The sequence below is a fragment of the Pantherophis guttatus genome, chromosome 2 (genome assembly GCF_059756535.1).
Source record: "Pantherophis guttatus breed Tessera chromosome 2, ASM5975653v1, whole genome shotgun sequence".
Taxonomy (NCBI): domain Eukaryota; kingdom Metazoa; phylum Chordata; class Lepidosauria; order Squamata; family Colubridae; genus Pantherophis; species Pantherophis guttatus.
The window spans coordinates 252,576,157-252,600,699 of record NC_142064.1 but is presented as its reverse complement, the minus strand read 5'-3'; the positions used below and the strand labels follow the sequence as shown (position 1 = coordinate 252,600,699).

Below are 24,543 nucleotides of genomic sequence, written 5' to 3'. Positions count from 1 at the left end.
CATGACAGTCATAAAACAGGTCATACTGTTGACTGCACTGAATTTTACATTGTTAAGCAAATGCCATGGTGGGGCTTTTTTTTTTTTTTTTGCAAGAACCTGGATGTAAATGTTTCTGACAAAACACATCATAATTTGCAGTCATGTAACCATAGGGCACTGCAATCAGGCAGGCCTTTTGCCAAGCCCCCAAAATGCAGCCATGTAGTGGGAGGCAGATGTCAGAACTTTGAAACTGGGTCATAAGTCCCTTTTTTGAGGGTCCATCAGAACTTTGAACAGTTGCTAAGCCAGCAGTTGTAAGTTGAGATCTGTACAGCCCTTCTTGGCACAGGACCTAGTTATTGGTGAGACTGTCTACCTCCAATCATTTCTGTTCATCCCATGAGATTGGACATGGTAGGCATGCTCCAGATCCCTTTTGTGAAATAAATCATGTAATGTGACCCAGGAAATTTGCCTTCTGTGACATCACACCTGCGCTATGGAACCCCACATCCCTCAACATTCAGATGGACCTGGCCTCGTTGGCACTGAAGACTTGTTCGTCACTCAAAAGAGGGGCCAATTTGTTTTGGTCTTTCTACTCATATGTTGATGGGAATGCTACAAGTGCATTGGGTTAATTACTTTTAAATTGCTTCTTATTGCAGGTTATTTTGCTGGCCACCCAGGGCATATAAAAATATACAAGTAATAAGCTATTACAGTGATCCTATTTATTTAGCATTCAGTTTCTTGAATCAGTGAACAGACATACAATGTCAGAGAATGAAGCCACCAAATCATTCATTTCTTACACCTTAGTTCTTCTACTGATTGATGTTTTCCGTACATTAGACACACAAGTTAGGAGTCTAGCTCAGTTGCCCTTTTTAAAAAAAATGAAATAAGAGAATTACACCCATTGTGACTTTTCTATGCATTGTGTGCTTTTTTTAAAAAAGAAAACGTAAGAAAACATAAAGAATGGAAGTTAGAATAGCAAAACACAATCTCTTTTGATTGATTGGTTGCTCCAGGACTCATCCGTTGAGAATTATTAATCAAAATATTTTGATTAATAATCAGGAGGCTGATGTGTTAGATCCATTTCAGGCACAAATACAAGCTATTTTTAAATGGTAGCACTGCTTCCAGCTGAGTTTGGAGTTGGTTTCTTTGTCATTAATATTCTTCTATTGTTCTCGTTTTCCTTTTGTAAATAATATTTGCTGGGCTCTTGAAATATTTCCTGGGCCAAGAAAAGAAAAGAAAAAGATGTTGCTTTAAAAAATAGTAAACATCAAGAGGGTTTGCTACCTCACCCTCCCCAGTTCTTGGGCCTTCTCTGAAATTTGCGTTTCTTTTCCTCAAGGACAGAGATGTTGCACTGCCTTGACAAAAGAAGTGTTGCAACGTTGCACTTCAAACTCAGATCCTTTTGGATGTGCGTGGAATGTCATGATGCAAGTACAAAATTAGGTGGGTTTGTGTTGCAGTACAACAGTGGTGGGTTCCGCTTACCTTCGCTACCAGTTCAGAACTGAGCTCATGGGGGACGCTTCTCCGCATGCACAGAACCTTCTGCGCGTGCACAGAGCATCCGTGATGACGTCCAGGTGGGTGGGCGGAGCCTCCCACCTCCCACTACCGGTTCGCCTGAACCGGGGCGAACCGGTAGAGATCCATCACTGCAGTACAGGTAGTCCTTAACTTACAACCATTTATTTAATGACCATTCAAAGTTACAACACCAGGGGCTGGTTCCAAATCCCATTGCTACTGGTTCGCTTGTGCGCGCACACGGCGCTTCTGTGCAGAAGCGTCCAGGCAGGTGAGCGGAGCCTCCCGCCGCTGCCACTATCTGTTTGCCTGATCCGGTGCGAACTGGTAGTAACCCACCACTGTACAACACGATTGAGAAAGCTGGTTACAACTGATCCTTGCACTTATGATTGGAATTAGGGTGGATTTTCATTGGTCAGGTATTTGTAATTGAAAGACAGTCTTAATCTAAAGTTTGAAAATGTATTTTTTCCTTTATACTGTACATAATGCTTAAGTGATTCCTAAATGTTGTAAAATACTATTGAAAGTGGTATTTAAAAATATTGATGTTAAAAGGAAGTTAAAGAAAAAGATGTATTAGCTTAAAGAAAAAAATAGTTTTAAAAAGGATATATGCAAGAAGAAAAAATATTCTATGAGGGTAACCTGGAGGGAGTGATTTAAATTTAATGAGTGAATTGGAGTTAGTTGGAACTTTATTAGTCTAAAAGTGAACTTTAAAGTTTGTATGTTAAGAGAAAGTTTAAAAAAAGATCTATTAGAATGTTTTGATTTTAGAACTGTTTTTAAAGAAAAGCTTAGTGTTTTAAAATGGATGAAAAAAAAAGTATTTTTTCCCTTTAAGGTTAAAGAATCTGAAAGAATAGAGTGAATTTTGTTAATATGAAGATTATAAAGTGCAAATAGAAATACATATTATTTCAACAGCAAGGAAGATAAAGCAGAATGGTTAAATTGATGGTGCTATTCAAAGAGGAGAATATATATTTATGTTTTAATTGGATATCACATCTGTGCTTGCGATGAAAAAAAGAAACTTTGACTTTGGTTTTGATGATTAGATAGATTTGTTATTATAGAAATGGGTAAATTATATACTAAAGTTTAAAGGAAAAAATTGAGGTTGTAATGTTGTTACCTTGTACTGTGTTAAAAAGAGTCAGAAGTTTAATGTCTTTTTCTTTCTTCCCTTGCACCTCATATTTTCTTTCCCCCTTCCTTTTTTCTTCCCTTAGTTCCCTATTTTTATTTTTCTTTATATTTTATTCATTGATAAACAATAAAAGTAATAAAGAAGCAGTTGTGGTTATAAGTCAAGGGCTACCTGCCCTGAGATGCTACTTTTTCCAGACTCACTTGTCTGACCCCTTCCCACCAGCAAACAAAGCTATCTAGAACAAAAGGCAATTCACTGTACAAGCCTGTATATGGTCACTCATGCAGTGGTGGGTTTCAAATTTTTTTACTACCGGTTCTGTGGGTGTGGCTTGGTGGGCGTGACATGGCTTGTGGGGGTGGCTTGGTGGGGGTGGCAGGGGAAGGATACTGTAAAATCTCCATTTCCATCCCACTCCAAGGGAAGGATACTGTAAAATCTCCATTCCCTCCCCAATCCAGGGGAAAGTTACTGCAAAATCCCCATTTCCTCCCAATCAGCTGGGATTTGGGAGGCAGAGAATAGATGGGGATGGGGCCACTCAGAATTTTTACTACCGGTTCTCCAAACTACTCAAAATTTCCGCTACTGGTTCTCCAGAACTGGTCAGAACCTGCTGAAACCCACCTCTGCACTCATGAATAACTATTATTAGTTTACTCATTTCACTAAGGAAATAAATTAACTTCTATGAAACATCTTATTAAAGAAGCACTTTAGGATCAGCTCAGGATTAATTCCCCTTCAACAGTGAACAGAAAAAAATAACAGGGCCAGAAATTTAAAACTGGAAGCTTCTAATGAAAAGAAAAGAAAAGAAAAGAAAAGAAAAAGAACAGGGAAAAGAAAAATCTTGTGATTTTACTACCCTTATGGTACATATTGCTTTTGCAGTAGCAGCTTTTTGTGGGCAGAAAAGTCACAAAATTCTCGAGAAATTACAGGAGAGATCAGGAAAACTTGCAGTACGATAAATATGTTAAGGAAAACCCTTGGATCCTTGTTCACATTCAAGAGGACTAATTTTACAACTCTAGAAAGAAAAGTTTACCATGGCCGTATAAACGGCTTCCAATTGCATGAATTATAATCTGAGCAGCAACTCAATTTGTATCGAAAATGGGTCTTTGGATCTTCCCAGTAACTCCCACAATTATTCTGTTCCTTCTCCAAACAGGTTAGTATAAGCTTTTCCAGACGCGTATCTGCATTTAAAGAGAAAGGAATCACATTTCAATTCTCCCTACTAATTTCCCATGGAATATGCATCTTACATTTTTGTAAAGCCCTTTGTCCCAATACAAGCAGTCTTTGAATTACAACAAGTTCATTTTGTGACCATTGGAAGTTACAACAGCATAGCTATTTGCAACCTTCTGACAAGCATAAGCAATGGGGAAGCCAGATTCAGTTAACAAATGTCTTCCCAACTTAACAACTGCAGTTGTTCAATTAACCACCCGTGTCAAAAAAAGGTTGTAAAGGAATGGTTGTAAGTCAAGGACTGCCTGCATTACTCCTAGAAAAGCCAGCTCTGGCACAGGAGTGTAGTAAGAATCCTTACTTCCGAAGACTTGCAGATGGCCACACACTCCTTTAGATGTGAGGCAGAAGCCTTGAAGAGGAAGGCAAGGAGCCATTGACCATATGGACATGCAGTTTCGACAGGTCAAAGTATCTACTGGGAAAAAGACAGAAAGACTGTATTCTGCAACAGAGTTCCCCAATGTTTCCAGCTTTGCAGACCGGCGGGGTGGGAGGTTGGGGGGGGGGAGAGAGAATGGTTTTGCATGAGTGGCTAGCAAGCACGTGCGCATGCATGCACAGCTCCATTTGTTTGAGCGCCGCGCGCGAACGCCTGCCACTCACTTAAACAGAGTGCGCGCACTCACCCACTGCTCACACAAGTGAAGATGTGTGTGCTCGCCAGCCATTTCCACCACCTGGTTCCAAACCCCTCATGGCCCACTAATGGTTAGGAACCTCTAATCATTAGTGGCCAGTGGCCCCTAAGTATCATGGCCAGTGGTGGAATTAATTTTTTTTATTACCGGTTCTGTGGGCGTGGTTTGGTGGGCGTGGCATGGTGTGGCTTGGTGGGCATGGCAGGGGAAGGATACTACAAAATCTCCATTCCCATCGCACTCCAGGGGAAGGATACTGCAAAATCTCCACTCCCTCCCCACTCCAGGGGAAGGATATTGCCAAAAACTCAATTCCCACCCTGCTTTGGGGCCAGCCAGAGATGGTATTTGCCGGTTCTCCGAACTACTCAAAATTTCCGCTACCAGTTCTCCAGAACCTGCTGAATTTCACCCCTGATTCTGGCCCTGTGCCATGTAGGATTTTAAACCCAGCAAGCTACAGGCTGATAATGTCTTTAAAATGTGTTCGCTCTGCACTTTGGTTCTTCTCCCCCATTCATTCACTCTTCATGTACAATATTCAGATAATGTCATGTTTCCTGCTTTGCTGTTTCTAAACTACAACAAAGTTAGGTTATTCTAGTAGAGATATAGAAATCCGTATCAATAACAATAGCAATAACATTTAGACTTATCTACTGCCCCACAGCACTGCACAGCACTCAATTACAATGTCAGCATGATTTGCACATTGACCCCAACAATCTGGGTCCTCATTTTACCAACTGCAGAAGGATGGAAGGCTGAGTCAACCTTGAGCCCCATCAGGACTGAACTCCAGGCTGGCGGCAGAGTTTGCCTGCAATACTGCATTTAACCACTGTGCCACTAGGGCTCCATTAAGCTATCTATATATTACTAATACAAACAGTTGAAAAGGAACAAGTATTAATGGTAGATAATGTTTGGTTTAAACATCACTGCAAGTATCTGTTCTATAAAATACCTTATCGATGTTGGGCTCAGCTGGACTAATTAGTAATCCTAGTCCATAGGTCAGGGGTGAAATGCTCCCGGTTCGGACGTAGCGATGGTGGCGGGTGGTTCAGAGAACCGGTAGCAAAAATCCCTGTGCCACCCCCCCCCCCCATGCCCAGCTGAGTCGTATGATCATCAGAGGCTTTTTTAAAAAACTTTTAAAAGCATTTTTTCTACAACCTCTTCGGCCAAATCCCAGCTGAGTTGCCTGATCGTCAGAGGCTTTTAAAAGCATTTTTTTCTGCAACCTCTTTGGCCGAAGAAGTTGTAGAAAAAAATGCTTTTAAAAGTAAAAAAAAAAAAAAAAAAGTTGCCCATGCTCACCCAGTCACATTACCCCCCCCAAGCCACGCCCACAGAACTGGTAGTAACAAATTTTACATTTCACCACCGCCATAGGTATTACCTTCGTTGGAAAAGCCTGGCTATCCAATTCATTCCCATTAATTACATATTTGACAGGATATCGCAAAAGGTAAAGAGGATTTCTTGATCTGCTCAACTCCCAGGCTTTTTGCTTTATTCCCTCAGACCTGGTTGACCATCAGCAATTTTCAATAAAGAGAGCTTAGGGTACAATTGATGTCAGGAAATGTTTGTGAGGGTGGGAATAATAGATTGACAATATCCCTATTTTTATTAGGGACTTACCTCCCATTGTGATGAAGAGAAGAACACAGACTATAAGTAGCCAAAGCTGAACCATGCCTGTGTACTCCCAAGTCTGTCAGCAAAGACTTGGATAGACTTTGGCATGGAAAGAGAAGGGACTTTTTAATCTGTGGGCAGTTGGCTTTTTAATTTAATCACACATCTATATTCCAGAAATCAGCTTGTACTTGTGTAGGTGGATCAACCATACCAGTGATGGACATTGAGAACCTGGAACAACTTTCAACTGTTTGATCTGTAGATAAAATGTTTCAGTATCAACATCAAATGTGGAATTTTGAGGCCCTGGACTTACACCCACATATTGTTCGGAGAGTTTCAGAATTCAATATCCATCTCTCCTATTATAGATAAAGAGTTTTCACCTTAGACATAAATACCACTAGAAAAAGCTATAGAGGTCTCTAGAAAGAGGACAACACACCTGTTCCCCCTCATGGTTTCACTGTTGGCAATACAACAAGCACTCTTACTATCTCCAATCCAACTCCTCTTTCTGAAATTTCTAGCTATGAACAAGGGTTTTATGTTCCCTCTTCCGCACATTTTTCTTCTAATAGCAAAAAAAAAAAAAAAAGGAAGAGGGTAAGAATAGCACCGATTGTTTATGAAAACTGCAAACATCTCAGGGATGACAGAATGTTGTCTTTTCTCTCTCTGGATCTTCTCTACTAGTTCCTAACAATATATTCATGGAATTTTCTTGTCATTATCAGAACTCTGCATAACCTCAACCTGAAGGAGGGAAGTTCAAAAATCATGTTAGAAGGTATTGCTTCACAGAATAGTGGAAGCTTGGAATCAACTTCCAGCAGAGGTGATAAGTCAATCATAAGTACAGGTAGTCCTTAACTTACAACAGTTCATTTAATGACCATTCAAAGTTACAATGGCACTGAAAAATTGACTTATGACCGTTTTTCAAAGTTACGACCTTTGCAACATCCTCACAATCATGTGATTAAAATTCAGATGCTTGGCAACTGGTTCATACTTATGACCACTGCTGTGTCCCCAAGGTCATGTGATCCCCTTTTGCGTCCTTCTGACAAGTCAATGGGGAAGCCAGATTCACTTAACAACCAGGTTACTGGCTTATCAAATGCAGTGATTCACTTAACGACTGAGGCAAGAAAGGTTGTAAAATGGGGCAAAAGTCACTTAACAAAAATTTTGGGCTCAATTGTGTTGTAGGTCAAGGACTACCTGTAACTGAGTTTAAATATGCTTGAGATAAACACATGTTCACCAACCAACAAAAATTTTAAAAGTAACAAAATAAATTCTGTAGAGATTCTCAGTTATTCAGGTCAAGGTTGTCCCAAAGGTGCTTTTTCAGGTGGCAACTGGACTTTCTGGTTTTTCTTTGAAGACGTTTCACTTCTCATCCAAGAAGCTTCTTCAGCTCTGACAGGATAGTGGGGAATGGAAGGATTTATATTCCTTGCAGACCGCTGGTTATTTGCATCCTTTAAGAGGGTCCTTGAAGCCCTTGGAGGTTTATCTGTGTCCTCAGGGTCTCTACAGACTTTTAGAATACAGATACAGACTGAGAATCTCTATAGACTTTTAGCTATACAATTTGGGATGAACACCCTTTGAACAGTGTGGGATTAGGAATGGATTTCCAGAAAAAAAAATTGCAGACTACAGGAACCAGGAGCACTACTTAGGACACAGATAAACCTCCAAGTGCTTCAACGACCCCCTAAAAGGATGCAAATGACCAGCTGTCTGCAAGGAATATAAATCCCATTCCTCACAATCCTGTCAGAGCTGAAGAAGCTTCTTGGATGAGAAGCGAAACGTCTTCAAAAGAAAAAACAAGAAAACACAGTTGCCTCCTGAAAAAGCACCTTTGGGATAATAAAATAAATTAAAAACTCAAAGGGCAGACTGAATGGACCACCAGGCCTTTTTCTGCCAGCAGTTTTCTATCACAATCCCCTGTAATGGATGGAGCAGTGGTGGGTTCCTCCCGGTTCGGCCCGGTTTGGCCGAGCTGGTAGCGGTGATGATATGACGTCACCGAACTGGTTCTCTTTGTTCGGGAGCTATCTGCCCCCGCGTTATTCTTACCTTTTATTTGGCCCCGCCCGCAATCTATTCGCTGTCTCTCAAGTCCCAGCTGATCGGCTAGAAGGAAAAAAACTGTTTAAACTCTTGCCACAGGGCTTCAAAGGGCCGCCCTACAGCTAATCAGTGTTAAAAGGCAGTGTGGTGGTAGACCAGTGCACTCGAAAAACAAATAGGTAGACCGGTGCCTCCAAAAACAAATGGGTAGACCAGTGCCTCCAAAAACAAATGGGTAGACCAGTGCCTCCAAAAGCAAATGGGTAGGCCGGTGCCTCCAAAAGCAAATGGGTAGGCCGGTGCCTCCAAAAGCAAATGGGTAGACCGGTGCCTCCAAAAACAAATAGGTAGACCGGTGCCTCCAAAAACAAATGAGTAGACCAGTGCCTCCAAAAACAAATGGGTAGACCGGTGCCTCCAAAAGCAAATGGGTAGGCCGGTGCCTCCAAAAGCAAATGGGTAGACCGGTGCCTCCAAAAGCAAATGGGTAGGCCGGTGCCTCCAAAAACAAATGGGTAGACCGGTGCCTCCAAAAGCAAATGGGTAGGCCGGTGCCTCCAAAAGCAAATGGGTAGACCGGTGCCTCCAAAAACAAATAGGTAGACCGGTGCCTCCAAAAACAAATGAGTAGACCAGTGCCTCCAAAAATAAATGGGTAGACCGGTGCCTCCAAAAGCAAAAGGGTAGGCCGGTGCCTCCAAAAGCAAATGGGTAGGCCGGTGCCTCCAAAAGCAAATGGGTAGACCGGTGCCTCCAAAAACAAATAGGTAGACCGGTGCCTCCAAAAACAAATGAGTAGACCAGTGCCTCCAAAAACAAATGGGTAGACCGGTGCCTCCAAAAGCAAATGGGTAGACCGGAACGCTCCAAGAACAAATGGGTAGACCGGTACAGCTCTGCAAGCAGTTAAAAGCCTGGTAGACCAGTACCTCTGCTAAATCCTAAAGAATTGTCACATGACCATCAAATCACGCCCACAAAATAAGCCACGCCCACAGAACCGGTAGTAAAAAAAAATTAGAACCCACCCCTGGGATGGAGGAATGGACGGATGGATAGGTACATCCGCTCCAATAGACTTGCAGAAAGTCAAATTCAATGCACATTTACTCAGATAAAAAGCCCACTGGTTGAACCTTAGTTCAGTCTTCTGTGGAAGCCGGAGAGGCACAGCCACACTACGGGATCCTTTGAATCCTTACCATGGCTTCAATCTGATATCCCACACAGGCTCAGCTGAAATGGGCTCATTCAGACTGATGCCCTGCAAGTGATTCTGAGCTCCGCAAGGTCCATTCGCAAATCATTGCAGCTCGATCCTTTGCAGCTGCGTCAGTGCAGCTTTCCTGAACACATATATTTTACCCATAAAGAGCTATAATAGCATCTTTGGTGACATTTCTTCTGGTCTGGCAGGTATCTATTTCGTTTTGTATTATATCGTAACTATTTTTAACTATTTTACAACCGTTCCTCGCCCAGAGTCACGAGTTCAAGATGGGCAGCTATAGAAATAAAATAAAATATCTGCAAAAGAAGCCAGCCTGCTGAGCTTCAGCCAAATTGGGCTTTGTGCTGCCATCTGCTGAAGCTTTGTTGTGAAGCGTTTAAAGCAAGGCCTGTGAGGGTTGGCCAATGTGCTCCAATCTCAAGAAACTCGGTGGGAAACTGGGAATCCCTTCCGAGTTTCACCACCTTTGAAAAACATCATTGCCTTTTCCAACAAGACCCACAGCGTGGTCTTTAACCCTCTTTTTGGTATGTTAGTTTTTGCTAGAGACCTTGGCTGTTTGACGGAATGGAAAGGCGGGATCGGAATTGAATAAAAGAAAGCAAAGCACCCAGATAGGTTGGATATTTCTCAGAGCTTTTGGGGTGATTCTAACAATCCTCAGTCTTTCAAAATATGTGTCGGCCACACCACCGGCAAATGTATCCCTAATCCGGGGACATCCCTGCCTTTATCACCCCTCACGAAGCCCCTGAAGGCTTCTTCCCCAGTCAAATTCTTGCTCCTTTGCGGGCAATTGAGTGGCGGTTGCTGTTTTCCATCTGCACTTTGATTGGTTTTGATGCAAAGAGTGAGTCAGATGAGAGGTTTCTCATCTCTGGTTAACGCTTGTGCATAAAGTTGGCATGCGTGGAAAAAAAATCGCTCATAGCTTCTTACAGCCAGTATGCTGCTTTATCCTATTACTGCTCAGGGCATTCATTAAATTAGCTCAGGCTTCTATTTTCCACCACTAAGCAGGGGTGAAATCCAGCAGGTTCTTGCAGGTTTTGGAGAACCGGTAGCGGAAATTTTTAGTAGTTCGGAGAACCGGTAGCGGAAAATTTTAGTAGTTCGGAGAACCGGTAGCGGAAATTTTGAGTAGTTCGGAGAACCGGTAGTGGAAATTTTGAGTAGTTCGGACAATCAGTAGTGGAAATTTTGAGTAGTTCGGAGAATCTGTAGTGGAAATTTTGAGAAGTTCGGAGAACTGGCAAATACCACCTCTAGCTGGTTCCAGAGTGGGGTGGAAATGGAGATTTTGCAGTATCCTTCCCCTGGAGTGGGATGGGAATGGAGATTTTGCAATATCCTTCCCCTGGAGTGGGGTGGGAATGGAGATTTTGCAATATCCTTCCCCTGGAGTGGGGTGGGAATGGAGATATTGCAGTATCCTTCCCCCAGGAGTGGGGATTTTGCAGTATTCTTCCCCTGCGGTGGGGAGGGAATAGAGATTTTGCAGTATCCTTCCCCTGGAGTGGGGTGGGAATGGAGATATTGCAGTATCCTTCCCCCAGGAGTGGGGATTTTGCAGTATTCTTCCCCTGCAGTGGGGAGGGAATAGAGATTTTGCAGTATCCTTCCCCTGCCACACCCACCAAGTCACACCCACCACGCCCACCAAGCCACGCCCACAGGACCGGTATTAAAAAAAATTGAATTTCACCACTGCCACTAAGTATATTACATCTTGCATGCTGGGAAGTCTTGGCATTTGTGCCACTTGTGCCATAAAAGCATCAACATTTGCATCGCCTGAGGGCTGAGTGCCGTTCAGAAAGAAGTCTCAATAAAGAAGAATATTTGTAGCTCAGGGTTGAAATGAGGGAGTTCCTTGGTGCTCTTTTAATGCACGTGTCAGGTGGAACGTATGTCTCCATGCCTCCCTTAGCCGCGGGCGCTTTGCTTCCTCATTTGCTGGCGTGGTGGCTCTTGTCTTAAAATGAGGGCTCTCCAAACTTGGCAATTTTTAAGATTTGTGAACTGAACGGAGGTCTACTTGTTCTTGCCCAGGTTTCTCTTCCCAGTTGCATCGCATAAACCATGCTGGCCAGAGGTGGGTTTCAGCAGGTTCTGACCAGTTCTGGAGAACCAGTAGCGGAAATTTTGAGTACTGTATTTTTCGGAGTATAAGACGCACCTTTTTCCCCCCTAAAAGGGGGTAAAAATTTAGGTGCGTCTTAAAGATCAAATGTAGCCCCGCCCACCCACCCACTGCCCCCCTTTTTGGCCTCTGCCTCGCAGCAGTTACCTCCTTGCAAGCAAACAGCAAGAAAAACAGCTCCTTTCAGCTTCAGCACAGCCTAATTAGCACAAGTTGATTGGAGCAGCCTCCCCACTCTTAGCTGATTTGCTCTCAGCTGTGTAGAGGTAAATTGCTGAAGCAGATTTTTTTTCTTTCTTCTGCTAATCAAACTATGCTGAAAACGAAAATGAAAGTAAAGCAGGCTGTTTGCTGTTTGCCCTAACCAGGCAAAATTGCTGGGAGGCAGAGGCAGATTTCTTTTTCTTGTTTTCCTCACCAAAAAAGGTAGGTGGTTTTATACTCCAAAAAATACGGTAGTTCGGAGAACTGGTAGTAAAAATTCTGACTGGCCCCACCCCCATCTATTTTCTCTGCCTCCTAAATCCCAGCTGATTGGGAGGAAATGGGGATTTTGCAGTATCCTTCCCCTGGAGTGGGGAGGGAATGGAGCTTTTACAGTATCTTTCCCCTGCCACGCCCACCAAGCCACACCCACAGAACCGGTAGTAAAAAATTTTGAAACCCACCACTGATGCTGGCTGATGCTGCATTTTACTATGGTAAAATCCGCAAAGACCAAGCATTTCATATAAATCAGCGTTTTTCATCCTTGGGAATTTTTAAGAGAAACGGACTTCAACTCCCAGAATCCCCCAGCCAGCATGCTCATTGGAAAGCACTCTGGGATTTGAAGTCCATACCTCTTAAACAGCACATTCCCAAAGTTGAAAAAAAAAAGCGCTTTCCTAAACGCCCCGCCTTCTAAGGCAATTCGGAACGTGAAATTCCTTCGGCCAGGCTGGCTGAGGAATTCTGGGAGTTGAAGTCTTCTTTGGTTCGTTATTCTCTCACTTCCGCCCTAAAAATCCGCCCTATCCTACCCCAAAAGGGAAGTGTGTTTGTGTGTGTGTGTGTGGGGGGGGAGGGTAGAATCATCAAAGCGATCCCAGAAGTTCGCGTTCTTTATCACTCTACAGGTACGAGTCTACGGGCAACCGGAAAACCCCCTTGAACTTAGGCACCCAGGAAAGGGCTTGCCACTGTGAACCTCGATTTAAAAAAAAAAAAAAAAAAAAAAAAGCCCAAGAGTCCTCCTCACCATCGAGTCGGAGAGCAGAACCGGCCTCGCGGGATCCCATGGTCTCCGCGGGGCTAGAAGGGCCGCTTCCGGTGACGCGCAGAGCGGAGAGTCTTCTGCGTTGAGGGGTGGGGGGCGGGGAGGAGGAAGAGAGATGAGGGCGGCTGCAGGCGGGCTAGGCCGTGCCTGATTGCCGCCCGCGGGAACCGAGGCTTCGGCGGGGAGGGAGGCAGGGGAGGAGGAGGAGGAGGCTCAGGCCTGGGCTGCTGGCCGGGGCCTGATGGCAGCTGCCTAGCCAGGCTCGCCCGGTCCAGCCCTATGGCAGTCCCGCCTTTGCCCGCCTCGTTGGACCCTCGGAGGGTTCCAGCCTTTCCTGCGCCGCCAGCGCCGCTTCCCCTCTGACTCTCCCCCTCGCGTGGCTCTACACGGGGGGAAGGTAGGTTGATTTCCATTGCAAACCTTTGCAATTGTGTTACTGATAAAAGTACTAATTTTTTTTAATTGCTAATAAAAAAAGGGAGAATATTTTGGAGCTCAGGATTGAAATCCTTGGTTCTCTCTTGAGCTTGGCTGTTTTCTTTATATTGGCTTTTCCTTACCCAAACTGGGTAACATGGATGCTGGTAAAGAGTGTGGTTTGCTCTCAGTTTATATTCTAGTGGCTTGCCTGACAAGATGTGTTTTTTGACATAAAAGATGATACCTACATTCTTACCAAAGCCTTTTAAAACATCCCAACTAAGCTGGGAACTTAATTCCCAAACAATTTGCAGAGCAGTAAAAGCTGGAAAGAGTCCATTGCTGGAGCTCTTCCTGGAGAGATCCACGCTCCAATCTATACAAGATAATTCCCTAGCAGTCCTTGGTGTTCTCTCAGCTGGATTGTTCTCTTATAGGCTTTTCCTTACCCAAACTGGGTAACATCACCAGTGCTAGCTAGTAAGGAGCGGGGTTTGCTCTCATTTTATATTGTAATCTAGTGATTTGCCTGACAAGATGTGTTTTTTTGACATAAAAGAGCATAGTTACGTTCTTATCCGAAGCCTTTTAAAACTAGGCTGTGAACTTAACTCCCAAACAATTTGCAGAGCAGTAAAAGCTGGAAAGAGTCCATTGCTGGAGCTCTTCCTGGAAAGATCCCTGCTCCAATCTCTACAACATAATTATCTAGGAGTCCTTGGTGTTCTTTCAGCTGGATTGTTTTCTTAGACTTTTCCTTACCCAAACTGGGTAACATTGATGCTAGTAAAGAGTGGGGTTTGCGCTCAGTTTATATTCTAGTGGCTTGCCTGACAAGATGTGTTTTTTGACATAAAAGAGGATACCTACGTTCTTACCCAAAGCCTTTTAAAACATCCTAACTAGGCTGGGAACTTAAATCCCAAACAATTTGCAGAGTAGTAAAAGCTGGAAAGAGTCCATTTCTGGAGCTCTTCCTGGAAAGATCCACGCTCCAATCTATACAAGATAATTCCCTAGCAGTCCTTGGTGTTCTCTCAGCTGGATTGTTCTCTTATAGGCTTTTCCTTACCCAAACTGGGTAACATCGATGCTAGTAAGGAGTGTGGTTTGCTCTCGGTGTATATTCTGGTGGCTTGCCTGACAAGATGCGTGTTTGACATAAAAGATGATACCTACATTCTTATCCAAAGCAATTTTTAAACTTTCCAACTAGGGAACTGGGAACTTAATTCCCAAAGCATTGGCAGAGCAGTAATTGGATTGAATGTTGGACTAGCATAGGGGAGAATGCATAATTTTAAAAAGCCATTTTCAGATTAGGGTAAGGTCCTAGTCCTGTCTGAGAGGCTTTCTAGTGTGGAAAAGCTGGAGAGAATCCAAGCTGGAAGGGACTGGTAAAAGCTGGAAAGAGTCCATTGCTGGAGCTGTTCCTGGAAAGCTCCACGCTCCAATCTATACAAGATAATACTCTAGCAGTCCCTGGTGTTCTCTCAGGTGGATTGTTCTCTTATAGACTTCCTTACCCAAACTGGGTAACATCGATGCTAGTAAGGAGTGTGGTTTGCTCTCGGTTTATATTCTAGTGGCTTGCCTGACAAGATGTGTTTTTTGACATAAAAGAGTATAGTTACGTTCTTACCCAAAGCCTTTGTAAACATCCCAACTAGGCTGGGAACTTAATTCCCAAACCATTGGCAGAGCAGTAATTGGAGAATGTTGGACTTAGCATAGGAGAATGCATAATTTTAAAAAGAGTTTTTCAGGTTAGAATAAGGTCAGAAGGCATCCTAGCCCTGTCTCAGAGGCTTTCTAGTGTGGAAAAGCTGGAGGGAATCCAAATTGGGACTGGTAAAAGCTGGAAAGAGTCTGTGTCTTGAGCTCTTCCCGGAAAGATCCATTCTCCAGTCTCTACGAGATAATTCTCTAGGAGTCCTTGGTGTTCTCTAAGCTTGATAGTTTTCTTACAGACTTTTCCTTACCCAAACTGGGCAACATCATCAGTGCTAGCTAGTGAGGAGTGTGGTTTGCTCTCAGTTTATATTCTGGTGGCTTGCCTGACAAGATGTGTGTTTGACATAAAAGATGATACTTTACATCCAAAGCCTTTTTAAACTTCCCAGGCTGGGAACTTAATTCCCAAACCATTGGCAGAGCAGTAATTGGAGAATGTTGGACTTAGGGAGTGCATAATTTTAAAAAGAATTTTTCAGGCTAGGATAAGGTCAGAAGTGTCCTTGTTCTGTCTGCTTTCTAGTGTGAAAGAGCTGGAGAGAATCCAAGCTGGAAGGGACTGGTAAAAGCCAGAAAGAGTCAGTTTTTGGACCTCTTCCTGGAAAGATCCATGCTCCAATCTCTACAATGTAATTATCCAGGAGTCCTTGGTGTTCTTCCTTGATTGTTTTCTTATAGACTTTTCCTTACCCAAACTGGGTAACATGGATGCTAGTAAAGAGAGGGGTTTGCTCTCAGTTTATGTTCTAGTTGCATGCCTGACAAGATGTGTGTTTGACATAAAAGAGGATAGTTGCATTCTTACCCAAAGCCTTTTTAAACACCTCAACTAGGCTGGGAACTTAATTCCCAAACCATTCTCAGAGAAGTCATTGGAGAATGCTGGATTTAGCACAGGAGAGTGCATAATTTTAAGAAGCCATTTTCAGGTTAGAATAAGGTCCTAGTCCTGTCTGAGAGGCTTTCTAGTGTGGAAAAGCTGGAGAGAATCCAAGCTGGAAGGGACTGGTAAGAGCCTCTTCCTAGAAAGATCCATGCTCCAATCTCTACAAGATAATTCTCTAGGAGCCCTTGGTGTTCTCTCAGCTTGATTGTTCTCTTACAGACTTTTCATTACTAGGTAATACCATCAGTGCTAGTAAAGAGTCAGGTTTGCTCTCAGTTTATATTCTAGTAGTCTTAGAGATTCTTTGGTTGGGCTGTTTACTGTTGGCTTCTTTGGCAGTTTCTCGATTGAGGTATTATTTACTTGATTGTGGTCTGATGTTAACCTTGGTAATCTAATCGGTGCTGATCTGGGTGCTGACTGCTGGTGGGGGGTGTGTGTGTGCTTGGGTCTTTTTGTTCCTTTTTGGCTGGTTGATTGTCTCTTTTGCATAGATGTCATTAATGTCTAGGTGTCTGTTGATGGCTGGTTTGTCAGAGTGCCAAGCTTCTAGAAATTCTCTGGCATTTTTGGAACTTAGCTTGGTCTAGGATGGCCACGTTTTCCCCAATTTAAACTATGGTTAAATCTGCCTCTATGTTGTGCGATTAAAGAATTTTCATCATGTCTTCTGACTGCTGGTTGGTGTTTGTGCCAGTCTTCTGCCTCTTTGTCCTACATCATGGGTGTCAAACTCAAGGCCTATAGGCCGGGCCCAGACCACTTGGGTGCTTAGATCTGGAAACAGCAAAAGACCGGCCTGCGTTGCCTCTACTGGCAAAGCGTTCGGGCCATTACAGGTGCCCCCAACATAAGTGATGTTGAGCTGGCCATGCCCCCCCCGGCCCCCCGAGGTCAAATACAACTCTGATGACACCCCTGTCCTACATAGTAATTGTTGCACTCCTTGCATTGTATCTTGTAGATGGCTCCTATTTTTTCTTCTGGGGTTGTTGGGGTCTTTCTCGTCTGCTGGTGCGGCTGTCCTGGTTCTGAAAATGATGAAGCCACTTTTTCAAATCTGCTAGAGCAGGGGTCTCCAACCTTGGCAATTTTAAGACTTGTGGCCTTCAACTCTCAGAATTCCTCAGCCAGCTTTGCGCTGGATCAAGCCTCCTTCCCTGCCCCTTCGATAGGCACCCACTCACCCATGGTCCTTTTCTAGGAGGACGGTGCTAAACAACCATGTGGTGCTACTACAATACTGATGAAATGAAAGTAGTCCTTGACTTACGACCACAATTGAGCCTAAAATTTCTATTGCAAAGCAAAACAGTTGTTAAGTGAATCTTGCCCCATTTTACAACATTTCTTGCCACGGCTGTTAAGTGAATCATTGCCATTATTAAGTTAGTAACATGGTTGTTAAGTGAATCTGGCTTCCCCATTAACTTTTCTTGTCAGAAGGTCGCAAAAGGTAATCACATGACCCTGGGACCCTGGAACCGTCATAAATATGAGTCAGTTGCCAAGCATATGAGTTTTGTTGTCATGACCATGGAGATGCTGCAACGGTCGTAAGTTTGTAAAATGGTCATAAGTCACATTTTCGTTGTAACTCTGTTGAGGGAGAGGATAATTTCTTGTCATTCAAGTAAAGAGGGTCTCTGGAACAGTTGTTCTAAGAAGCAGGTTGTTGTGCGTTCTTCAGGGGATTGGTATAAATCTGTATCTCAACAGACCGAAGGTGACAAACTTTGTTGTTTTCACACAAGCACAACATTCTGAAGGAAAAGGGAGCAAAGGCAAATTTTAAAAAGGCAGCCTTTTTTGGAAGTGAAATTTGGAAAGCGGATGGAATATTTGGTATATCATCAGTTGTTTAGATGCCTAAACCAGGGGTCAGCAACCTGCAGCTCTGGAGCCGCATGTGGCTCTTTCATCCCTCTGCTGTGGCTCCCTGTCACCTATCAGCTCCACAATTGATAGGGCTTTCAGTTAGGATAGGTAGAGGAAAAAGGACGCCGCTCTAGGAGGAGACTCTTATGGTGGAGGGAACCGGACTTCCTGTCGGCAGAGGAAAAAGGATGCCACGCAAGGAGGAGACACTGGTGGAGGGAACCGGACTTCCCGTTGGCTCCAGAATTGAACGGAGGGCTTCCGGTTAGGGCCTTTGTGGGTCTTTGAGTGTTTAAGGTTGCCGACCTCTAGCCTAAACCAAAGTTTGTCCCTTTGTAAGCCCTCTTCTGGTAAGCAAAAAGTGCTCAATGTTGTCAACCAATTTGGGATATTAGCCATTTGTTGACTATGACACATATAGCTGTGAAATATGTTTTTCCTACAATAAATATATCGTACTTTCCATGCTATGGAGAGGAATCGTGTTGTTAGAACACATTTAAAATAGTAGCATCAGTATCCTTTGCAGCCATTGAACAGCCTTACACTTTTGACAATATCACTGATTGTCTAGGAAAATCCTAATAATGATCAGGAATTTCTACAAAATCTGTGTAATAGTATCTCTTGCGAAGGTAAGGGCTGAGTCAAATGATTGTGAATTCAGATTTTTCTTGAACCAGGAATTACTTTTAGGTCAGGGAGACATTTGCAATTTGGGTGAAATAATGTAAACTTACCATTGTTCATTTAGTGATTCTCAACCTTGGGATTCTGGGAGTTGAAGTCCACCCATCTTCAAGCTTCCAAGTTGAGAAACACTGATTTAGAGTTACAACCACATTGAAAAAAGTGGCTTATGACCAGTTTTCACATTTATGACCATTGCAGTATCCTCAGAGTCACATGATCAAAATCTGGGTGCTTGACAACTGGCATGTATTCGTTTCTTTTTTTAAAAAATTATATTGCCCCCTACTTGCACATATAGTCACTATTTGTAACCTTCCTATCCAGCTGCCGACAAGCCAAGTCAGTGGGGGAAGCCAGATTCACTTAACAACTGCAGTGATTCATTTAACAACTGTGGTGGTAAAGTAAAAAAAATGCTCAATTTAGCAATGACAATTTTGGGCTCAGTTGCGGTTGTAAGTTGAGTATCTATCTCTATTGGTGTTCTTTAAGGTTAGTAGATAATATATTTAATGTGCTTTGAGCTATAGAAGCTGTTTTATGAATATGAAGTACTGTATTTATTAATTTTAATTTTGTTTTCTTTTTGGCATGACCAGATAAGCAGATTATACAAGAAATATCTTATTTTGCAAGATAAATTGGTTTTTAAAGAAGAAACGAAAGGAAACAACCTTCATGTTTGGGCTGCTTTTACTCATCAGTTCCTGTGGATAAATCTCGACTATCCACACTCCTGTCCAAAGAAGAAGATGCCTGTGATAATCGATCAGCTCCAGATAAATCAAGCAGGTAGAGTATTGTTAAAGCCATTGATCACAGCTACCCAACAGTCTAATCTCATGTAGGGGTGAATATTAGCTTGTAATAGTTTTGCTGTAGGGCATGATAGACATTCTGCTACCTCCTTCCTCATTGCTAAAGCCAGATTAACAGAGTTTGATTTAAGTGCAACTCTGCTTATAGTTTCCATAGTGAGGGAACTGTGTAATCAAGAGATGTTCTAGAGCAGGGGTGTCAAACTCAAGGGTGGGGGGTGCTTAGATCTGGCCCACAGGGCCACCCTGGAAACAACAAAGTACTGGCCCGTGGTGCCTCTGCCAGTGAAAACGGAGCTCAGGAGGATTGCATGTGGGTTCTCCTGAGCTCCGTTTTCGCTGGCAGAGGGTTGCAGGAGGCCGTCACAGCTGTAAACGGAGCTCAGGAGCCAGTTTTCGCTGGCAGGGGCAGCGAAAACCACAGGTGCCCCTGACATGAGTGACATCGAGCTGGCCACGCCCACCATGGCCATGCCCACTCCAGCCCCTCAAGGTCAAACACAACCCTGATGTGGCCCTCAATGAAATCGAGTTTGACACTCCTGTTCTAGAGAAACTCTTGGCTCAGTCACGTTTTTATAGCTGATGTGGAAATTTTGATTGCTCAGGGTAGAGTAGAAGTTGGTTGTGTATGTTGTTGGCTAATTGCTTCATTATGTAGACTTACTGTAGAACCCTTTGGATTTTTGTTTGTTTGTTTGTTCTTTGAATGGTGTTTCCTAGAAATGCTGTAGAAGTTGCATATCCTGTTCAAGGGAAGGTGGTCCAGGTTGACATGATTTTCATTCAACCGGATCTGAATCCCTTTCAGGTCTATAGTAATGTGATTGTACACTACTTTGACCAATGACTGAGGAGATAAGATTTTAAAAAGTGGATTAATTTTGGTCACTTGAACTTTTCCCATCTTTGGAGATCCCCTGAATTGGCCCATTTAGAATTCTGGATATCCTTGTCAACTTCGAAACCAGTCTGTGCTGCCGCAGCCATCTTTTCGTTTCTCAGCTTGCCACACAGTATGTGGGGAAGGGGAGGGGAGAGATTTGGAATGTTAGCACAGACATCAACAAGAGATCGGCCAGTGAGAACCAAGAGCCTCGGTGGTGCAGCGGACTAAAGTGCTGTTAAGTGCCAGCGCTTAGCTGCCAGCTGCCTGCAATTAGTGCAAGTTCGAATCTCACCAGGCTCAAGGTTGATTCGGCCTTCCATCCTTTCGAAATAGGTAAATTGAGGACCTGGATTGTGGGGGCAATAAGCCAACTTTGTATAGAACAACATCGCTGGGGGAGGGGGGGCACGAAAGCCCTAATAAGCAGGTATATACAAAAAAGTATGCAGGCTATTGCTATAATGCATTGTAAGCCACCCTGAGTCTACAGAGAAGGGCGGCATATAACTTGGACTAATAAATAAATAAATAAATAAATAAATAATAAATAAATAAATAAATAAATAAATAAATAAATAAGGTCATCTCAATGGGTGTTGGCCAGAGACTTGACGGAGTGACCCTGGAGACACCAGAACACTTAATTTGGACAATGTGACCTGTGCTAAGGAGGGGAGGGAAATACCTATTCTTTAATTGTGCGAAAATTGCGGGGAAATATTGATTTTGCTTCATGCGTGCTGAAATGATGTACTCAATAAAGTTACGCTTAAAGAGATCTAATCATCTCTATTTGTTGGCTTGGTTGGGTTTGTCAGTCGGAACCCTAACAATCCTCTAGCTTCTGATATCTTTAGAACAGGGGCGTCAAACTCAATTTGATTGAGGGCCACATCAGGGTTATGTTTGACCTCGGGGCTGGGAGGGCGTGGCCAGCTCGACATCACTTGTTGAGGCTCCGTTTTCAGCTGCGACAGCCTCCTGCAGCCCTTTTCCAGTGAAAACGGACCCTGGGGGATTGGGGGGGGGGAGCACATGCAGCCTTCCCCGAGCTCTGTTTTCACTGGCAGAGGGTTGCAAAAGGCTGTTGTGGCCAAAAATGGAGCCTGGGCAGGCTGCGCACAGCCTCCCTGAGCTCTGTTTTTGCTAGAAGAGGCCCCACAGGCTGGTCCTTTGTTGTTTCCAGGGCGGCCCCGCGGGCCAGATCTAAGCACCCTAAGGGCCGGATCCAGCCCACAGGCCTTGAGTTTGACATTCCTGCTTTAGAAGGTTTATTAGCAGTCGTGCCATCCATTTCTTGGCTTCTCAACCTCTTGGCTATCTAGATCCTTCACAGTCCTGCTGTCAGCTTTGGAAACCATATTAGGCCGGAAGCTTCCATGCTGCCACCTTCTCATGTGGGGGAAAGTAGGAGGGGGGATTTAGTAGAGGGGTTGTCTGTAGACATAATAGCATCCTTCCTGTCGGTCAAGGACAGGGAGATCCTGCATCTGGAGAAGGAGTGGTCGGAGTGAGGTCTCGAGATGGGACAGCAGTTGATTGGAGCATGTGATTGACTGAGGAGTGAGGGGATGGTTTGGGGGGGGGGTTGATTTACTGAGGGAAAACCTGGACCTCTCGGTTTTCCCAGACATGCCAGTTTACCTATTCTAGTAAAGAGAACTTTGAAAAATACTTGCTTCAGAGTCTTTACTTGGAGTTGGGGTCTTGGGTCCATGGCATAGGACCCAGGTACCTTCGAGACCAACTTCTGCCACCAATAGCCTCCCACCGACCAGTCCGCTCCCACAGAGAGGGTCTCCTCAGGGTGCCATCGCCCAAGTTATGTCGGCTGGCGACACCCAGGGGGAGGGCCTTCTCTGTGGGAGCCCCAGCCCTGTGGAATGAACTGCCCCCGGAAATACGTAAGATCTCCGACCTCCGGGTGTTGCGCTGCGCACTGAAGACCCTGTTGTTCCGCCAGGCCGGGCTATCAACATAATAATTTTAAATTGGGGTATTTTAAATTTCTGGGATTTTAATTGGAGCCTAATTATTTAATGATTTTAAATTTTAATCGTTGTTTTGTTTTGTGTTTTAAATAGGCTGTACACCGCCCTGAGTCCTTCGGGAGAAGGGCGGTATAGAAATAAAATTATTATTATTATTATTATTATTTTCTGGAACGCTGACACCTGCTGTGCTTGTTGGTAGGATGCCCACCTCAGCTATCATCTTTGTTGGTGTTGACCTTTTTGAAGTGAAACCTCCTTGAATTTCAGAGGGGGGACAGGTAGCCCTCGACTTACAACCATTTGTTTAGTGACCGTTCAAAGTTACAACTGCACTGAAAAGAACAACTTTTTCACGCTTAACGACCGTTGCAGGATTCCCCACGATCACATGATCAAAATTTGGCCACTTGGCAACAAGCGTCCCAGGGCCGTGTGATCCCCTTTTGCGGCCTTCTGACAAGCAAAGTCTGGGAAAGCCAGATTCACTTAACAAGTCGTGTTACTATCTTAACCATTGCAGTGATTCACTTAACAACTGTGGCAAGAAAAGTCGTAAAATGGGGCAAAGCTCACTTAGCTACAGAAATTTTGGGCTCAATTGTGGTTGTAAGTTTTAGGTTTGTTGAATCTAAAACTCCCAAGTTCAGGGAAGGACCAATTTCCATTTGCCATCACAATCTTTCAGTGTCTTACAAGAAGAGCACATGTAAGCTTTTCTAGAGTTTTCTAGAGAAAGGATGGGATCTCTATACGATAAAATATTAAACCGGGAATTTGGTTGATTCTGACTAAAACGTTCCTTCCCTTCTGTGTTACAGGAGCCATGGCCACCACAAATCCTCTGGAGAACCTCCAAGTGGAAGCCAGCTGTTCTGTTTGTCTGGAGTACCTGAAAGACCCCGTGATCATTGATTGTGGCCACAACTTCTGCCGGGTGTGCATCACCCGCTGGTGGGAGGATTTGAACCGAGACTTCCCTTGCCCCGTGTGCCGTAAGACTTTCCGCCACCGCTCTCTGAAGCCCAACCGGCAGCTTGGCAACATGGTCGAGATTGCTAAGCAACTCCAGGTCACCAATAAGCGAAAGATACGGGATGAGAACTTATGCGAGAAGCATAACGAAGTGCTTCGCCTCTTCTGTAAGGAAGACCAGGAGGCAGTTTGCTTAGCATGCGAGATCTCCCACCAACACCGTTCCCACACAGTTGTGTCCTTGGATGATGCCGCACATGAATACAAGGTAGGATGATGGCATTAGCACACCATGGGTACAAAGCTTTCCTACAACCAAGAGGGAGGAGTAAAAGATCACCATGACCAGCAGTGGGATGATATACAGGTAGTCCTCGACTCATAACTGCTTGTTTAGTGACTGTTCAGTGTTATAATGGGTGCTGCCCATCTCCTGTGATCACATGACCACATGTAGCTGCGCAAGTTATAGTGGGTGCACCTAGATACACCCACATTACACCAATTCTCTGCGAGCTGCACTGGCTCCCTATTGGTCTCCGGGTGCAATTCAAGGTGTTGGTCATTACCTTTAAAGCCCTATATGGCTCAGGACCAGGCTATCTTCGAGACCGCCTTCTACCACATAGCTCCCAGCGACCGGTAAGATCCCACAGAGTTGGTCTCCTCCGGGTCCCATCATCTAAACAATGTCGGCTGGCGGGCCCGTGGAGGAGGGCCTTCTCTGTGGCTGCCCCGGCTCTCTGGAACCAATTACCTCCTGAGATAATTTTGGGCTGTTGGCAGGATCCCACGATCACGTGATCACAACTTAACAATTTTTTTGCCAGAAATAGACATGCAGCAATAGCACTTAGACTTATATACCGCTTCATAGTGCTTACATCTCTCTCTCTAAGCAGTTTAGAGAGTCAGCATATTGCCCCCCCAACAATCTGGCTCCTCATTTTACCAACCTCGGAAGATTGGAAGGCTGAGTCAATCTTGAGCCAGTTAAGATCGAACTCCTGGCAATGGGCAGAGTTAGCCTGCAACACTGCATTCTAACCACTGCGCCACTGCAAAAAATGCTTCATAGAGAACAATGGATTTGCTTAGCTTCTGCAGCCTTTGCCATATGATTGCCATAAAATTTAGTCAGTCATGTGACAACCCACTTTATGACTATCACGACTTACAACCATAATCGGCAGGCTCCATTACGGTCATAAATTGATGACTACCTGTATACCTCTTCTCTTCTTGGGTTCTGTATCAAATGAGTTTGCATAG

At 44.0% G+C, this 24,543-nt stretch overlaps 1 protein-coding gene and 1 long non-coding RNA gene across 2 annotated transcripts in view; one reads left to right on the top strand and one right to left on the bottom strand.

The window, feature by feature from the left end:
• Positions 1–704: 704 nt before the first annotated feature.
• LOC148115592 (uncharacterized) lies at positions 705–4,385 on the bottom strand. The gene is made up of 3 exons (XR_015731703.1): positions 4,272–4,385; positions 3,759–3,912; positions 705–1,234 (listed from the first exon to the last, which is right to left on the bottom strand). It is a non-coding gene; the product is annotated as an uncharacterized LOC148115592 (long non-coding RNA).
• An 8,639-nt stretch (positions 4,386–13,024) lies between these two features.
• TRIM39 (tripartite motif containing 39) overlaps positions 13,025–24,543 on the top strand; it is a 32,869-nt gene continuing 21,350 nt past the window's right edge. The window contains exons 1-3 of the mRNA XM_034421667.3: positions 13,025–13,384; positions 19,198–19,390; positions 23,118–23,539. Of these exons, the coding sequence (XP_034277558.1) occupies positions 19,351–19,390; positions 23,118–23,539 (462 nt within the window). The 5' untranslated portion in view covers positions 13,025–13,384; positions 19,198–19,350. The remainder of the gene's footprint in view (positions 13,385–19,197; positions 19,391–23,117; positions 23,540–24,543) is intronic.